The following is an 18327-nucleotide window of genomic DNA, read 5'->3' as shown; positions in this document are numbered from 1 at the left end:
CAGGAGCATTTTGGTTTAAATTTGTTTTCATTTAACCAAATAAAAATATAGAATGAGACAAAAAATACAACAATTTTGAAGGAATATTTGTTTTTACTCATGCTTCACGCACCAGTAAATATTATATAAAGTTATTTTCATCCTTCTAAATCATAAATGGAAAATTATTTATTGGTACTACAGGAATCAAAACAGTTTTTTTTTTCTTCACTTGTGTTTTCAATATTTCTTAGAGCTTCAGATCTTTGAAGGTGACAAGCCTCCTTGTCATCACCCTAATTTTTACATTTCAGGGCTTTGGCTGAGCCACTTCAAAACCTTTAAAGTACTTCCAGTCACATGAAAGCAGGCGTGCAATAAATTTATAATTAATTTACTGACATTTGAAATTGTTGACATTTATTTGGGATAATCATGGCAACTATACTCTTTTTTTTTTTTTTTTTTTTTACCTAAAGGCCAGAAACTGCGACCTTGTTCCTCCTGATTGGGATATTTCAAACATTTCTGTCTGTTAATGAGTCTTAGATTAAGTTTTACTGCCTTCTTTTCAGAATTGGTGTGGCGTTCACAGGCTGCAGCGGGGACACCATGGAAATAAATACATTTGGGAAATCTGAAAAGTAAGCCGACGTCTCAAACACACAGCCGATCAAAACGGATCAATTCGGTTTAATTGTACTGCACCAATTCACAACACAGGATGTCTCACGGAAAAAAGTCAATTAAATCATACAGATAAATCAGCATATGATCAATATTTTCAGTTTTAAATTTAGATCTGATCTAAGTTTACAGTTTTTAGGATTTTAATTTTTGTATGTTGTAGGTCTGAAACTGATCGTCAACTAATTTATTAATTTATTAATTGTTAACTGGAGAATAGTCTCAAAAAAGGCCTTTTGCTGAAATTTCAGAGCAGTAATGAAGCGAAAACTGCACAGAAACATAAATATTTAGTATTTTAGATACAATAAAAAACATTTGTCGTTGAATATGTTGTACCCAGAACTCCTCAAGTTGCAGTTTTAGCTTCACTCTTTTTAAATTCTGTAAAGCAAATCTAAAGGAATCGTTTTTTTATTGGATTTTAGTCAATAATATGTTTATCGATTGGTTTATTTCCATCTTTTAATGTATTTCTAATATCGTACAAAAAGGTTTAAGTGGTTAGATGAAAAATTTGCAGCATGTGCCTTTTTTTACGTATTCGATTAATCATCAGAATAATTTATTATTATTTGCTGTTTTTGGTCAGATATGGTCAGTAACAACCCGTTTCTTTGCCTCAGGTATAAACTGCTCCATGTGTTGGAGTTTGATCCAAACCGCAGGAGGATGAGCGTCATACTGCAGACTCCCTCAGGTAACGTTAACCTGCTTCAGCCACAAACCGTTAAGAAGACAGGAAAATAACAGACAAGGCAGGGTAATGTGTTTATTAATATGTTTTTGGGTTTTTTGTTTCCCTTCAAGGAGGGAAAGTGATTTTCACAAAGGGTGCTGAGTCGGCCGTCTTGCCTTTCGCCACGACTGGAGAGATTGAAAAAACCAGGCTGCATGTGGACGAGTTTGCTTTGGTGAGAAATTATTTTCTCGTTCAACGTCTGTATTAGTGCTGGGCTGCAACTAAAAACTAACGATTAATCGGATAAAAACAAAAGGCAGATTCTTCAAATTTTCATTTCAGGCTTTTTTTAAATACAATATTAGAAATACATTAAAATAACAAACAAACAGTTCAGTTCCTTTTTTAAATGAGAAAATAAACATTTTATTGTCTAAGATGCATTAAGAAAATTCATTTAGTGGATGCATCTGCAGCTAAAAATAATTTTAACATCAACACGTGAAAAGCTTTTTCTGCTTCATTTAACATCGATAAAGTGTATTGATTAATCTAATAATCTGTTGATTATTTTGATTAATGGTGATTAACAGGAATTTTTTTAAAAATTTGAACTGAGTGAAGTTTTTGACAGAACTTGTTTAGAAAGTTTTTTTTATCTTGCATGCAAAGTGTCTGCTTTTTTGTTCATTTTTGTCTTAATTGTTGCTCTGAGTTTATTATTTTTCTGCAAATGGCCTTTTTTAAAAGTCTCCAATTAAAAATTAATCAATCAATTCAACATGATTAATCCAATTTATCGTTTCATTCCTATATGAGTAACGTTGGAGTATAAAAACTATCCACTCACTTTATTATGTTTTATGAAAGTAGATGTTTCAAAATCACACACCTAAAATCTAAGGATTTTTATTTCTGAATCTTTTAAACCTTTAAACTCGAACATGAATATATTTGACTGTTGAGTCGTGCCTCTGTTGTTTCTGTGTGTAAGTCTGGCATTTAGAGATGATGCAGTTGTTAATTTATGCTCTGGTGCTCTTTACACACACACACACACGCATACCCACACACACACACATACCCACACACACACACACACACACATCCGTCTTCCACATCATATCATCAGATGTGAGCCCCCAGATTCGGTGCTGCGGTCTGGGGTGAGTTGTGGTCATCAAGCCTTCAGGCCGCTTCGCTGAATTAAACCCAAGTTGTGATAATTTGAGAATTTTTCTCCTCTTTTCTCCTCCGTTATGAATCTCGTCTCTTCCGCATCTGCTTCACTTGATTTTTGCCGTTTGACATGGAGCCACCTTATCGTCTTAATTTATGTTTAAAAATGAACACATGCCTTTGTTTTTTTTTTTACTCTCCATCTTACCTGTTTTTATTCGTCTCTTTGTTCGGATGCAGAAAGGTTTGCGTACCCTCGTTGTCGCATGCCGCCACTTCAGTCCGGAGGAGTACATCGCTGTGAACAAGCGGCTGACGTTTGCTCGCACGGCTCTGCAGCGGCGTGAGGAGAAACTGCAGCAAGCTTTCGCCTACATCGAAAACAATCTGCACCTCCTGGGAGCGACCGGCGTCGAAGACAAGTACGGAGATTTTCAACTGGATTCCCAACAATGTTGCTGCTACTGCAAACAGTTTTTACAGTGAACATTAATATCCCATCTAACAGAAATGAAAAGGATCGAGTTTATTGCGTTTTATTAAAGCTGATCATGGCATTCTGATTAGAAATTTGCCAGTTAATCAGCCAGAGATCAGGACTTGAACATATATTTTCTTGAACATTTCAACACCAGACTGAACAAATCTTAATAAGTTTGCTCTTAAATTTAGTTTTCTCTCATTATAAATCAGAGTTTTCCCGTTTCAGCCGACCTCTGATCCCATAAAAGCCTCCCAGTGATCCCAGTTGGCCTGGCTGCACTTTAACCTCATTTAATATAATTAGGAAAAGTTACGACGCCAAACCAAACAGATCAGCGTGATTCCAGTATGAAGCCTGGTATGATTAAATCAGAAACTCCAGACGCTTGATTGAAGCTGACTTATTAACACCTATTATACAGTTTCTAGTCATGACTGTGAGTCTGTCTGGGTGTAACTGCTGCTGTGTGTGTGTGTGTGTGTATGTATCCACTCACCATCTGCTCCAAAGCCTCAGCTTCTCACTTTGTTTATCTCTGCTCTCTTCCCGGTCTCTCTCTTGGTCACGATCAAAGGCTCTTATGTTATGAAAGTCATGACTAATATTCCCTTCAGTTTTCAGGCTAATATGAAACATAAAAAACAGCAGCTGATATGAAAAGTCACTGCGTGTAATAGAAAGTGTCCTTCTTCTCTCAAGGAACATTAGTGAGTTGTAGGGGAAATGAACGTCTCTCGGCCTTTTCCACTCATGCAGAATATTATGTACAGGATTCACAGCGCAGCTTGAAATCCTTGAAAATTCTTGAAACATCTTGTTATAAGTGAAAAAAATGCCAGCGGACTGTAATTATTTTCGGAGAACAAGCTTCTGTTTCTTGCTGAAAAGTTACTTGTAATTGGGCCTGCCGCAATAAATCAATTAATCACATAAATTAAAACGAGTTCAATAATTTCCATTTGCATGATTACATTTTTCCTATAACCTCCTGAAAAGTTACTTGTCAGTTACTTTTGTCTTGATAGTCAGGTGTATGAGATGTGTGTAAGAAAAACATTTCAAAACATAAAATTCTTATATTTTAGTCTATATTCTCCCTGCTGTAAAATGCAAAGTTCTATCACAAGATATCACAGTAATAAATTATATATTATTGTGAACTGAACCCGTGTTCTTTAGTTCAGTTGTTTTGTTTTTAATCCCCAAAGTGCGTTGCTGGAAAAGTTTGAGAACTCGCGTTGAAAATGTCTGGAAAGTGCATAATGTCCCTGCGTGATGTACGCTGAACACGTTCTCCTCCTTGTGCTGCTCAGGCTTCAAGACAAAGTTCCGGAGACGATCGAAGTCCTGCGTCGGGCGGGAATCAAAGTATGGGTGCTGACGGGGGACAAGCACGAGACGGCGGTCAGCGTCAGCTTGTCGTGCGGCCATTTCCACCGAACCATGAACATCCTGGAGCTTCTGCAGCAGCGCTCCGACAACGAGTGTGCAGAGCAGCTCCGCAGGCTGGCCCGAAGGTGCCTGCCATTTCCTTCTACTATTATTATTATTTATTATTTTAGTAAATCATAAAAACAAGCAGGTTTTTATGTTTTTAATCAGGTTTGAAGGAGATTACATGGCTAATTTTACAATGACAATACTAATTTCATGTCTCCTGTTGGTGATTTTATTTAACTATGCTTTTTTTCTAATAATTTCAATTAGAGCTGGGCGATAAATCAATTACAGTTTTAATCAATTGATCAATTGATTGAATTTTTGGTTTTTGAAGGTTTAATTTTTTGAAAATCTTTTTTATTTTTATTTTTTTCACCAATGCGCTCCGTTGGGTTTCATAGTTCAGAGTGATGCTATGGCAGCCATCTTTGTTTGTTTTACCGCTTCTGTTTTTCTAAATTTTTAACTCGTATCTCGATGATGGAATATTAGGGCCAGGGTAACATTTTTACAAGGATAAAGTCATATCGTCACAAAAATGCAGTCATAGTAAAATAAGAATAAAGTCATATGACAAAAAAACTCTAAATAGCATAAGAATAAAGTCAAAATTACCACAATAAAGTTGTAATTTCATAAGAACTGGAACACAAAAAAAATTAAATGAGTAATACTTAGAAAAATATTTAGACTTTTAACACGTCAGCAGCAAATTATCAGTAGCAGGACTTTAAAATAATTAAACAAAATTGTCTATTTTGAGAACTGATCACATCAGATGCTGATAAATCTAAACTTTTATCTCATTAAGACAACTTTTATCACGTTTTTTCTGTTAAAATTGTGTATTTTCTTTACTAATTTTATGAATTTATTCTCATAATTAAACAAAAATTATTGTTGCCCTAAAAGGATGATTGAAATTAAAACCACTTTTAAAAAATATTTTCAATAATTTCTTGTTTCAGAAAAAAAGAAAGAAAAACATTGAAATTGTATTCAGAATGGAAAGAAATTAGATTTTTTTCATAAGCCGTTTCACCCAGCCCTAGTTTCAAGACCCAAGCTTACTTATGCACAAAATGTCTACAGTTCCAACTTGGTGGTGAACAGGAATAACATTCGGTATTAAAATATTATTTTCTGATGAGTGAACAGTAGAATCCAGCGTATTAATATTTCTGACTCACTTCCTGTCCTGCTTTGTGTGTGCCGCTGTCTTCCTCGTCTTCGTCTGCAGGATAAAGGAAGACCACGTCATCCAGCACGGCTTGGTGGTCGACGGCGCTAGTCTGTCGTTAGCATTGAGGGAACATGAGAAGCTATTTATGGAAGTGTGTAAAAGCTGCTCAGCTGTGCTCTGCTGCCGCATGGCCCCGCTGCAAAAAGCCAAGGTAAACACAGACTGCCCCGAGCTGCAGGAAAAACTCCAGATTAACTACAGATTATGAATTATGGCTCAGGTATCTAAATTACACGTTAGTCTCACTGACTCAAATGTTCTGCAGGTTAAATTGGTGAATCTCATCACATTTTCTGGAGCCACTTGTTGCTGAAACTTGTTCTAATCTCATAGTGTTAGTTTTTTTTTCTGTTTAAAGGAAAAAACAGCAACACTGGAAAACAAGAGCTGCTGTGTTAACTTTCTTTTATGTAAATGTAGAAAATGGATGATAAATAGGTTTTAATTGAATAAAACTTTTATTAAATAAGGATTTTCTTTTCACCAATTGATCCCTTGGGTTTCCATAGTTCAGAGTGATGTCAGGGCGGCCATCTTGTCTTACAGCCTCTATTTATTTGAACGTTGAATTCAGTTCAACTCTACGACAAAATACAGTATAAGGGTAAGGCAAATTTTTTACTTTTTTTTTTCAGGTTGTTCGCCTGCTAAAGACTTCTCCAGAAAAGCCAATAACATTAGCTGTTGGGGACGGAGCCAATGATGTCAGTATGATACAGGAAGCTCATGTAGGCATAGGTAAACACACACACACACACACGCACACACACACACACATCTAAACCAGAAACCCGACCTGAAGCTGTACTGTAGACGTCTGAGCTGTTCCTGCCCAAACCCCCAGGCATCATGGGAAAGGAGGGTCGTCAGGCCGTGAGAAACAGTGACTATGCAATCGCCAGGTTTAAGTTCCTGGCTAAACTCCTGCTGGTCCACGGCCACTTCTACTACATTCGAATTGCTACTCTTGTACAGTACTTTTTCTACAAGGTAGGATTTACCAACACTGTTCCCCCTGCTTCCATTTTAGTGGCTTAAATTAAAAAAATTATAATAATCTGTTTTCTCTCCAGTATGTCTGAATATGTTTTTTCACTCTGTTTTTTCTAGAATGTGTGTTTTATTACACCACAGTTTTTATACCAGTTCTTCTGCTTGTTTTCACAACAAGTAAGTCTTATTTTTCTCTTCTGTTTCTAACTTTATTCCCATTGACATCTAGTTTAGTTTTCCTAATTTTTCAAGTACGTAAGACTCCATTCACACCAGCCCTGTTAAGTTTGCTTTAATCAAACTCTAGTTGGTTTGACTAAAAGTCCAGTTTGAGGAAGAGTGAATCGAACTTTGATGCGAACCAAAAAATAAACAAACTCTGGTCCGCCTACAAACCTCGGTTCGGTTGAAGTGAACTCTGACGCAGTTCGAATTCATGCATGTCGCATACGCCTTTATAAATGTTTATTTTTATTAGCTGCAGTTCTTTCCCCATTCACCCAAACAGTGTGTGTGTACAGTTAGTCGCCCTGTTTGTCTAATAATCTGCTGTTGAAATGATCTGTGTCCCATCCAGACACTGTATGACAGTGTTTACCTGACGCTGTACAACATCTGCTTCACCTCGCTGCCCATCCTGGTGTACAGTCTGTTTGAGCAGCTGGTCCACCCCGACATCCTGCAGGCTAAACCTGGCCTCTACAGGTGAGGCCCTGTGTCTACGCAACATGGAGTATTACTCACTAGCAACTGTTTTTTAAGAAAAAAAAACCTCCAAAATGTAATTTAAACAAAGTCAAATGGGAGATGCACTGCAAAAACAAATGTTACAAAGTATTTTTAGTCTAGTTTCTAGTGCAAATATCTTAGTACACTTGAAATAAGACAAAACTAACTTGATAGTAACCTTTCAGAAAGACATAATAGTTTGTTTTAAGTCAATTTCTTAATATTGATGAAAAAGTTTCACTTATAACATGGGAAAAATGTTTTGTTAAGTGAAACAGTCTGCCAGTGGTGCTAGAACTCGGTTGCTAGGAGACGGGCTTGGCTTGGCTGGGGTTGCTAGGTAACGCCGCAGCGCTGTTACCTTCTCAAATGAGAAATAATCTGCCAGTGGAACTAGTACGAATATTAAAGAATTACTGACCTAAAACTTCATTTTTCTGAAAAGTTACTTGTAAGTTAAATTTGTCTTAATTTATGTGTATTAAAATATTTGCACTAGAAACTAGACAGGACTTGGTAGGATTTTGTGTTTTTGCTGTTAAGGAGCACTAACCCAATTCAGTTTCTGGTGGAAATATCTTAGTACACTGAAAACAAAACAAAACTAACTTACAAGCAAATTAGCAGCAAGATTCAGGAGTTTGATTTGAGTCAATAAGTCTTTAATATTGATCAAAACGTTCCACTTATATCATTGGGAAAATTTCATGTTATAAGTGAAATAATCTGCCAATGGAACTAGTATTTTTACATCAATATTAAGGAATTATTGAATTAAAACAAACTCCCATGTCTTGCTAGAAAGTTACTTGTAGTTCACTGTACCAAGATATTTTCACTAGAAGCTACAAAAATACTTGGTAAGATTTTCTGTTTTGCAGTGTACATGAAGCTCGATGGGGAATAAAATTGCTATTTGTGCGTCTCCCACAGAGACATCAGCAAGAACTCTCTGCTGTCGTTCCGGACGTTCCTGTACTGGACGGCGTTGGGCTTCACTCACGCCTTTGCGTTTTTCTTTGGCTCCTACATCCTGATGGGGGAGGACACCTCTCTCATGAGCAACGGACAGGTCTGTTTGCCAACGACGCGCTCCACAGCTGCTTCTATTAAGCTGGAAAACAGTAGTTCAAGCCATAAATCCTTGGTGATAAATTCAGCTCGGATATTTGTGTTTGTGTGCTTTCAGTGCTAGTATTAGTATTATTATTATTATTGGATGTAGAAATAACCTGCTGCTATTTCACAACTGTTGACTTGATGTTGCTGTTTTCTATCTCTCTATTTCTTCCCTTTTTTATTCGACAGTTTGTTCATTCTCTCTTTTTTCCCCGCGTCATTTCTCTCCATCTTTCTTTCAGTTGGTAGTTTGCTGTTTCTGAATGCCCTCACTTTGATTATTCCCTGTTGGTTGTCTCTCCTTCCATCTTTTGTTGATTACGCTTTTTTCCTTCTGCCTTCTTGCTGTGCATGTCTTCAGATGTTGCGAGCTAACAGGCAGCTGGTAAGAGTCTGCTCTACAGTTGAATGCATGTCCTTGGGAGGTTAATAGGAGGACTCGAGGATTCATCAACATCCCGTTTACTCTTTAAATGTTGTCAATAATTCTCTTCAATATGGATTCAGTTGCATTTCTTATTGAACTCAATTTCTTATTAATTCTGTGCAAATTCTGTTACATTACATTTGCAAGCTTCAGTTCATTGACTTCAAATTTTTGCGATCGACCAACACAAAGTAGCGCATGTTTGTGAAGTGGAAAAAAATTTAAGATTTTACATCTGCAAATATTTTAAAGGAGACCTATTATGCAAAATTAATTTTTTGCCTATTTCTATATTTACATTTGGATGTTAACTGCTTCTAGAAACAACCCAAGCCCATAAAAAAACGTTTTTGTTTTTTTTACGGAATAATTAATTGTTTTTTGGTGTCTGGAAGCTAGGTAACTGCACAGTTACCTAGCAACCCGAGCGGAACATAGCCCGTTACTTAGCAACCCGAGCGGAAACTAGCCCGTTACCTAGCAACCCGAGCAGTTTGATCAGCCGGTTTTACCACTGTATGCTCTGTACAACGGCTGCTGAGAAAGACGAGTGTTTTGTAGTTGACTTACCAACCAGAAACCACTTGCTTCATTCTTGTTGGTTGTGTAGGAGGCCCTACTTCTGCTTTTTTAAGATGTACAGTTGCATAATTGTGCATCTGTTTGCAGCCATTTACATGTGCGAGTGTAAACATTGAGTTGGGGGGCGTGGCCAGCAGCAGCTTATTTGTATTTAAAATGACAAGACGCCCTAAAACTAATAAAATTTCATTATTGAAGAATGATTTTCTGCAAAACAATGTAATGACATGTTTTGTATAGGCCGTAGACCTTTCCTAACATGTTCAAGGAAGCATAATAGGTCACCTTTGTCATTTTTACTGAGATTGAATGACACACCATGTATCCTTTAAGCTTGACATTTATACGGCACTTTGTTTTGGTTTTACACATAAAGTCCGTATAAAATACCATATAGTTTGTGTGTAGTTTGACAAACAGTTAAAAGGTTCAAGGACTATGGATATTTTAACATGTTAATTACAAGCAACACAAGTTAAGTGCATGCATAATTTCTTAAATTATTGATTTCTGATCAATGCACTTTAAATAAAAATAAGCCACAACTTTAACCTTATAAAGTTAAAGTGCACCGATTGCAGTTTTCTGGCCGATCAGCAGTTTTTAAAAAGTCTGACTTGCCAATTCTGATTCCATCTAATGATTTTTTGTTGTTGTTGTTTTTTTTGTGGTCATTAAAACAGCAACAGTGATTCTCAGACAGTGGCTGATCTTCAGACCTTTGTGGAGGAAGACGAAATCAGTGAATTAGATCAATTTCTCGTGTAAATATCGGCCGATTCTGATTAATCTGTGCATTCCTAAAAATCATTTTTGTAACTGAGAAAAACCTTTTACAGAACATTAACTGTCTTTGGCTGTTTAAGCTGAAAATTATGGCACAAAAAGCATAAACTGAACATTGGACTGAAACGTTTTAAGCCTTTAAGAAGATTTTTCTTTCTTCTAAATATCCAAATCTAAGCAGTGGATCCGCTCACATTTTCCTCCCTGTCACCACACCACACGTTTTTATTTTAATTTTTCTAAAATAGTACTTTAAGTTAAATTAACTGCACCTGAGATTTTTACCGTCTTTGATCTAAATGAACAGAAGAGGCTGTAAACTTATCAGATATTCCACCACTAACAAAGACTGTGCATGTGAGCTGAGCTTCTGTTTCTTTCTGATCATAAAGTTTATTCAGCTGAAGACAAAGCTGAGTGCTGACATCGCAACCTGTCGCTTCTTGCAGATGTTTGGGAACTGGACGTTTGGAACGCTCGTCTTTACTGTCATGGTCATCACCGTCACGCTAAAGGTAAACGCAAGGCAATTAACGGTTTATTGTGTGAATTAATAACCAGTTTAAGTAAGTTTTTACACCTGCAGTTTGTTTACTTTGGTCTGAATTATCGTCACTGTCTCTTAGCTAAGTAACCTGTGGAGACAGATGGGTTATTTGAGATAAAGTATGTGGAGAGGAGGATGATGTCAGCGGCCATTAACTCCAGCAGATAATTTGTAATAGGTTGTTAGGGAGCAAGGCCTCTTTGCCCCGAACGTTCCGACGTCAATTTCTTAACGTGATTTATTTTCCCAGCTCGCATTGGAGACTCAGTTCTGGACCTGGATGAACCATTTTGTGACGTGGGGCTCAATCGCTTTCTATTTCATCTTCTCTTTCTTTTACGGAGGCATCATCTGGTGAGAATATTCTTAAAAATGGCTCATATTTACTGTTAAGTTTTGAAATCTTTTTGATTTTAAAAAGTTGAGTCGGTCTCATCAGCTCAGGAAAATAATCTCAGACAAGTGTTTTAATATTCCTTCAAATTATTTTTCTATTCGGAAAGACGGATTTCTGCCACATTTATTAATTACAGCCGTAGTCATTCAAGGTCAAAGTCTGAGCGATGTTTGTGTTACTTATTTCAGTTGAGAACAATAACAGACTTGAACAAAGCGGAGAGCGCACACTGCAAAAACAAAAGTACTTTTGTCTATTTTCTGGTGCAAAAATACCTTAGTACGTTTGAATTAAGTAAAAATTAATTTAAAAATAACTTTTGTTTACAAGATAGAGGAGCTTGTTTTATGTAAATAATTTCTTAATGTTGATTTTCAAAAAGGTGATAGTTCAACTTATAGCAAGACATTTTTCTCATGTTATAAATAAAATAAGCTGCCAGTTGAGCTAATATTTTTTATTTGTGCTGTAGTAAGAAAAACTTTTGTTTATTTTCACACCAGCGTCTCAGAAGCTCAGATTTAATCGTGGTTAATTATCTGCCACCTGGTCGAACCAGTAAAACCAGTTTAAACCACATGAGCCAGTCTGGACCGATCAGACGTCTGGGAGCCATCGTGACCATATTGGGCCATTATTGATAGAATCTGTATTGGTCATTAAACTCTGCCGTTATGACATAATAACATTATCTAAGTGCACGACTCGAACTGATGGTAGGACCTGAAATTACAGTGGAAAGGTCAAATCGTTCCGAGTCTGTCTGCCGATCTACTCTGTTGGTTTTAAAAGATACAATCAATCAGTCACTACATGATGTTATGCTTCTTTTTTATGATAATTGCAGCCAAAAAAAAAAACTAACAGTCAAAATTAAGTCAAGGGAGTGAATCAGAGTTTAAAATATGGAAATTCAGAACTACGAGACAAAACTTCTGCATGTCAGTAAGTGGAGTCGAACTGTGGAATAATTTGAATATTGAACTTAGACGATGCCCAAACATAAAACTGTTCAAATGATTGTATAAGCATATAATTATTACAGGATACAAATTGACCTGTCACATTAACCAGGGGTGTCAAACTCCAGTCCTGGAGGTCCGCTGTCCTGCAACTTTCAGATGAGCCTCTGCTGCAGCACCTGAATAGAATAATTAGGTCATTAAGGCTCTGGAGAACTGATCTACACCAGGAGGAGGAAATTAAGTCATTTCATTCCAGTGTTTTGTACCTGTGGCTCATCTAAAAACTGCAGGACAGCGGCTGGAGGACTGGAGTTTGACACCTGTGCATTAAGCAGTAAATAAAATAATCGCTTGATAAATTAAAACAAGCTCAATAATTTCCATTTGCGGGATTTACCTTTTTTATTTTTTCTCTTTTTCTAACAAAACCTGAGTGATAAAAGTCTTCAGTCTCAACAAAACCTTTTTTTGAAGGATAATTTTGTTTACAGAGACTTCATGATTCTTTTTATTTGTTGTTCTGATTATTTATTTTGGATATTTAAAATGGTTCCAGTGTTAAATGTTTGTTAGAATTTAAAGTTGAGATTGTGTTCTTGCATTATAGCAATTATATTACTTGAAAATGGTGTCAACAGAACAATATTAACCTTTATCACCATAATTTCTGAGACAATTTATTGTCTAGCAAAATTTGTTATTATGGCAGGCCTACATCAAATTATAAGTCAATTACTGTTACTCTTTTGGTGAAACTTAAAGAAATAATAATTGTTTATATAATGTAATTTAAATTAACTACATACTGTATTTACAATTAAATAGTATATATGTGTGTTTCAATACATATAACATAGTTTTTGTATGTATCAAAACAATTAATTATGAGTTTAATAATTAATCAGCTAATTTAATAATAAATTAATCGTTAACTTGGCCATTAGTGGAAAAACATTATAAACAAATCCCTCATAACAGATTCAAAAAGGTTTTAACAACCAAAAAAAAAAGGTAAATGTTGACGATTAGTGTCACATCTTACAGGTTTGGTCTCTAAGAGACGTCCTGAAACAGGAAGTTAAATTAGAAGGGATCTAACGGGATTGGTCGAAACTCAGCCGAGTTTCAGTGATTGGTCAGAAAAGAAGGAAATACAGAAAACATTAAGGTGATTGGTCAGATTTGTAGAAAGGTTGCAGTGACTGGGGATTTTAAGTCTGCACAAAGTCAGTAAATGGTGAGCGAATTTGCTTAAATAGTTGGTATCCCAACTTCCTGGATGGGCTGAATAAAGTAGTACTATTAAATAAATAAAAAGTGATCCCAGTTTAACATTTGTGTTGTTTGAACCCCCTCCAGGCCGTTCTTGCACACCCAGGACATGTACTTTGTCTTCGTCCAGCTGCTGTCCTGCGGCTCGGCCTGGTTCGCCATCGTCATCATCGTCCTCACCTGCCTGTTTCCTGAAGTGATGAAGAAGGTCCTCTACAGACACCTGTGTCCCACCAGCACACAGAAGAGCCAGGTAATTACCAGCAGGAAAGCAGTTCGCTTTGCTGTTGTCAAGCCCAACATTTTACTTTTCTAAATTCATTTATTTTTCCTAAACGTTACTAAATGATTTATGCATTTTGTTGGGTTTGTATATGTAAATCAGCTGCACCATTTTTATTTTGCTGCTGATTACAAATGAAAAAGTTTTACAGGATGTTTTGTAAAAGGTTTGAACAAATTCAATTCTAAATGTTAGTGAATTTAAAAGAAATTGCACTAGAAAGGGAAAAAAGACACTTTGTTTTCTATTGTCTTCTATTACCATATATTAGTGCAGCTTGTTTCTGTGCTGATATCTATAAAAAATCTTTCAGATGTGGGAACAGGCATACAGTAAAAGCTTATGTTTTTCATATTTTCCATCAGCCAGTTCAAGATTACCTCCATTTTTCAAAATGGCTGCCTTTTTTGAGCCTTTTAAAGGGATTATTGACATGAAATGTTGCTTATTTTTGCACTTGGATGAACTTTGTGTCTCTGTCTCTGAACTGTTAGCCACTGTATCAGTGGCTAACAGTTTGTTTTTTAAGTAATCCTCTGGGAACATTGTGCCAAGTTGGGGTTTTATATCCTCATGTGAAAGATTTTGCTGAAATATTTAATTATTTGCTGCACTATGTAGTAGAGGTGGGCGATATGGACTTAGAATTTTATCGTGATATTTTGTGGTGAAATTGTAATAAGGTTAGAAATTATAGTAAAACAGAAAAGAAAACTTTTCTTAGGTGAGTGCATGACAGCATTTATTGCAACACAAATCCTATTTTTAATAGTCTTCTTCAGGAAGCCCTTTACTGAACTAATAGTGATTTATATGACTAAACTGCATGATATTAAATTTACTGATATTGATGCCCTTGTGGGACAAACTATAGAGAAAATAGTAAAAATATTAATGACAATACTGTTTTTATTTTTTTCTGTAACATTATTAATTGACATTTATCAAAACACTAAATCAAAATTCTTCTAAGAACTTTTTCACAATAAGTGATAAACATTACAATAAATGCCCACCCCTGCTATATAGCAATACATAATTTATATTCCTACACAGAGCACAAAATTGGCAACAATTATACGATAAGTCTTAAAAAGTAAGTTTATTTAGAAGAAATACAAAATCTAGACGGTCTGTAAAGTGATCAGTGTTTTAGTTTATTTTTAGCCTTGTTTTTTCTGCTTCTAAACAGGAACGTTATCATGTTTATGTTTGCTCTGCATGACTGCCGTCTGATCACAGACGAGCGCACTGAGAAGCACACAGTGTCGCCTCTGCTCTCTTTCCGTATTGATTTGTCCATCTGGAGATGATTTATCGTCTCAGCTTGTTTCTCAGAAAAGAAAATGAGCCAACTTCTCCAGTCCTGTGTGCCTTTTGTAGCTTCTGCTTCAGTCTCCGTCCTGTTTTGTCTGAACATGACTGTAATGTGTGTGTGAGAGAAAGAGCTTGATTTCTAACCTCTCTGTCTGTGTGTTCTTCATCTTGCCCCTGTATTTGCTCTCCCGGTGTAGATGTATTCCAACCGAGTGGTCATAGGTGACGACTTCGCTCTGCAGCCTTTGTCCAGAGCCAAGGGCCAGCTGGGCAAAATTAGGTAGAGGATTTGAGATCCGTTAAGCCGTGGACTTCATCCATCTTAAATGAATCCATTCATGGGGAAAAAAAAACAAAAAACTAACTGCAGGAGCGCTTCATGCAAATGCAATATTTCTATTGTTAAAGATGTTATTTAAATGTTTAACTGCGTCTTATTTAGTTAAATAATTGTATTTTTTAGGGTTTTTTTGTTTTGCTAAATTACGTTCCATTATTTTAGAAATTGGTTTACTTAAGAATGTAAGACTGTCATGAAATTCAGAGAGAAACATTGCTTTGCAGAACGAGTGCTCCTCTACATGTTCACTCATAAGTCTCGGCATCAGTCGTTCTCCAGCGTTTTCTCTAGCGTTGTTGTGTCTGTGACGGCATGATCCAAACAAGCCAACCAGCATTCTCTGTCGCTCGGGTCGGGGAAACTTCAACCAGTTTCAGGTGCTACAGCAGAATGAGAGACTTAGATTCTGCATGGTTTGCATCATAGAAAAATGCTGAGACGTTTGTGTCTTAAGACTGCCTCTTCACAGCATGCCATGACTCAACCCACCCACTGCATGAGCAAATGCATGTGTGAACGAGTGAATAAATCAGTTTTTGTTCTCATGAAAACCCTGACTAGCTGCCTTTTCATTACAAATGTGTGCAAAGCTTTGTTGATGTTCCGCTAATGTTGAAAAAAACACAATTTCATAATTGCGGTGTTTCCATTAAATAAGAAACTAAATTAAAATCACACGTAAATAAGTTTGTTAAAAGATCATTCCGCACCATAATCCTCCAACCATTTCCTGTCGTCTTCTTTGTCTTTTCCACCAGTAGTAACGTCCGGTTGTTTATCACGACACATGATGTGAAAAATGTGAAATACACTCATTTTGATAAAGCTGGTAAATCACCTTAACCTAACGCAAAGAGTTTTTATACAAAATTTAGTGTTTTCGAAGTTGCCGTGTTTCTGTTAAACAGATTTATTGTTGTTATTCCAAGTTGCACAGTTTTTTAAGGTAAATGGAAACATAATTATTAGCTATGTTTCCATTCAAATGTGTGCAAAACTTTATTGGTATTCCGCTAGTATTGAAAAAACTACAGTATTTCACAATTGCAGTGTATCTATTAAATAAGAAACTAAATTAAAATCACATGTGAATAAGTTTGTTCACATAAAAAAGATGCTGCACTGTGATCCTCCAACTGTCTTCCTCTTTGTCATTTCCAGCAGTGGTAACATCTGGTTGTTGATCAGGTGACCCATGCGATGTGAAAAAAATGTTTCAATTGCCGTTTTGCAAAATAAACCAATTTTGATACAGCCATAAAAAAATCTCCTCTTCCGAGTACAAAAACTTTCGCAAAGTTTTTTCTAAATTGCCGTGTTTCCATTAAGCAAATTTATTTTCGTAATTACAGTTTTGCGCAGTTATATGGTCAATGGAAACGCAGCTAGTGTCTGTGTACTGATTTTTATTTTATTTATTTTTCTCCTGATCCTGTCAAATCGTGGACCTAGTTCTGTGAGGTCATGTAGTCTCTAAACTATAACTCTGCTGCTCCACGCTTGGATGTGGTCAGGTCTGACCTCTCACCTGGCATGCCGTAGTTTTATAAGCAGAACATGAAGCACACATGGTAGTTTTTATGTCTTGGTGCATCTCAGGCTTGTTTTTTATCCTTTGGACTGATTCCACGTTTTGAGATGGCCTCTTCATCTCGGAGTCGACCTCCTGCATGGTTTGGACAGATCCACACCTCTGGACTGATTACTCACTAAAGCTGCATGAGCAACTTTGTTTGGGTTAAAGAGCAGCATGATTCTGTAGTATTAGGAGCATGACAGATTGCTGTCATTGTGGGAATCTTTTGAACAATGGCATACATTTTTGCAACGTGTTGCAATCTTTAAGAGAAATGCTCAGAGTAGCATTAGGTTTTGTTGAAGAAAATAGCGGGGGTTTGTAGTTGAAGAGGTTTGTTTGTTTAATTTGGATATTTCAAACTATGTCTGTAAATTTTTATGGGAAAATACACTTTGCATATTCCTCTGCTCGATGATTCAGTATCGTTATCTCTAAGGGTGCACCGATCTATCGGTCGGCTTACTGTTAATTTTAGGTGATCAGCGATGGATATGAAACCAATATTTATCTCTGCTAAGGTCTGAAAATCAGCCAGATTCTCCTTTTGTTTTGTCTGCACTGTTAGCAACTTCACCATAAGCAATTAACTAATTAATTGTACGATAAATTAAAATGAACTTGATCATTTTACTTCTGATGACTAATATATTTTGAAGGGCTGTTTTGTCTGCAGAGACATCATAATTAGTTGTTTTTTGTTTTACTTCTGTTGTATTTATTGTTTTTGGTTTTGGATATTTAAAATATCTTCCAATTCCAGTGCTAAATGTTTTATTGGTCTTTGAAAGGGCAAACTTCCACTATTACTGCCCTTTTCAATTTATTACTTGAAAGTAGTCTCAAAACAAAGTTGTTGTTTATTTCAACAATTACTGGGACAATTTATGATCTAATATAATTTATTATGATGACCGGCCTACTTTCTGCTGCATTTAGTGACTTTTCAGATCTCGCCATCAACTTTTTTCATAAGATACAGACCTCATAACAGTTATATCAGTTATAAGGAAATTATTTGGAATTGGCAGAAAACAACAATCGGTGCACCACTAGTTATCTCTAATTTTTTAAGATAAGTGACAACATGAGCCAGACGGCTCTCATGGGTTGTCATGGCTCTGCAGCAGGTTAATTTGTTCAGATGCTAGTAGATTTTCCTTTATCCCCTTTTTCCCGTGAGAAATTGTCTTAAGCTCATTGGTTGCTTAGTTTTTTACCTTCTTTCAACTCTCCACAACCTGCAGCCAGTATGCTCAGTTTTCTTTTTTGTTTGCTTGTTTTTGTTCTTTCTGTTGTG

The 18327-nt window shown here is 36.2% G+C and overlaps 1 protein-coding gene across 6 annotated transcripts in view; it reads left to right on the top strand.

The window, feature by feature from the left end:
- atp11b (ATPase phospholipid transporting 11B) overlaps window positions 1-18327 on the top strand; it is a 59682-nt gene that overhangs the window by 27416 nt on the left and 13939 nt on the right. For 3 of the 6 annotated variants that reach the window (XR_004340445.1, XM_032571878.1, XM_032571877.1), the window contains exons 15-29: window positions 555-623; window positions 1293-1366; window positions 1477-1580; window positions 2768-2949; window positions 4325-4528; window positions 5692-5845; window positions 6330-6432; window positions 6539-6684; window positions 6805-6864; window positions 7265-7392; window positions 8350-8488; window positions 8897-8920; window positions 10780-10845; window positions 11128-11231; window positions 13599-13764. Coding sequence is in view for 4 of the 6 variants with exons in the window: in XM_032571878.1 (XP_032427769.1) it covers window positions 555-623; window positions 1293-1366; window positions 1477-1580; window positions 2768-2949; window positions 4325-4528; window positions 5692-5845; window positions 6330-6432; window positions 6539-6684; window positions 6805-6864; window positions 7265-7392; window positions 8350-8488; window positions 8897-8920; window positions 10780-10845; window positions 11128-11231; window positions 13599-13764 (1723 nt within the window). In the remaining 2 variants the exon portion in view is untranslated. Of the gene's footprint in view, window positions 1-554; window positions 624-1292; window positions 1367-1476; window positions 1581-2767; window positions 2950-4324; window positions 4529-5691; window positions 5846-6329; window positions 6433-6538; window positions 6685-6804; window positions 6865-7264; window positions 7393-8349; window positions 8489-8896; window positions 8921-10779; window positions 10846-11127; window positions 11232-13598; window positions 13765-15308; window positions 15392-18327 lie in introns of all 6 variants that reach the window. The other 3 variants (XR_004340446.1, XM_032571880.1, XM_032571879.1) reach the window with 2 other exon arrangements.

This window comes from Xiphophorus hellerii, chromosome 9 (assembly GCF_003331165.1).
Source record: "Xiphophorus hellerii strain 12219 chromosome 9, Xiphophorus_hellerii-4.1, whole genome shotgun sequence".
Taxonomy (NCBI): Eukaryota; Metazoa; Chordata; class Actinopteri; order Cyprinodontiformes; family Poeciliidae; genus Xiphophorus; species Xiphophorus hellerii.
This window is presented reverse-complemented; position numbering and strand designations above follow the sequence as displayed.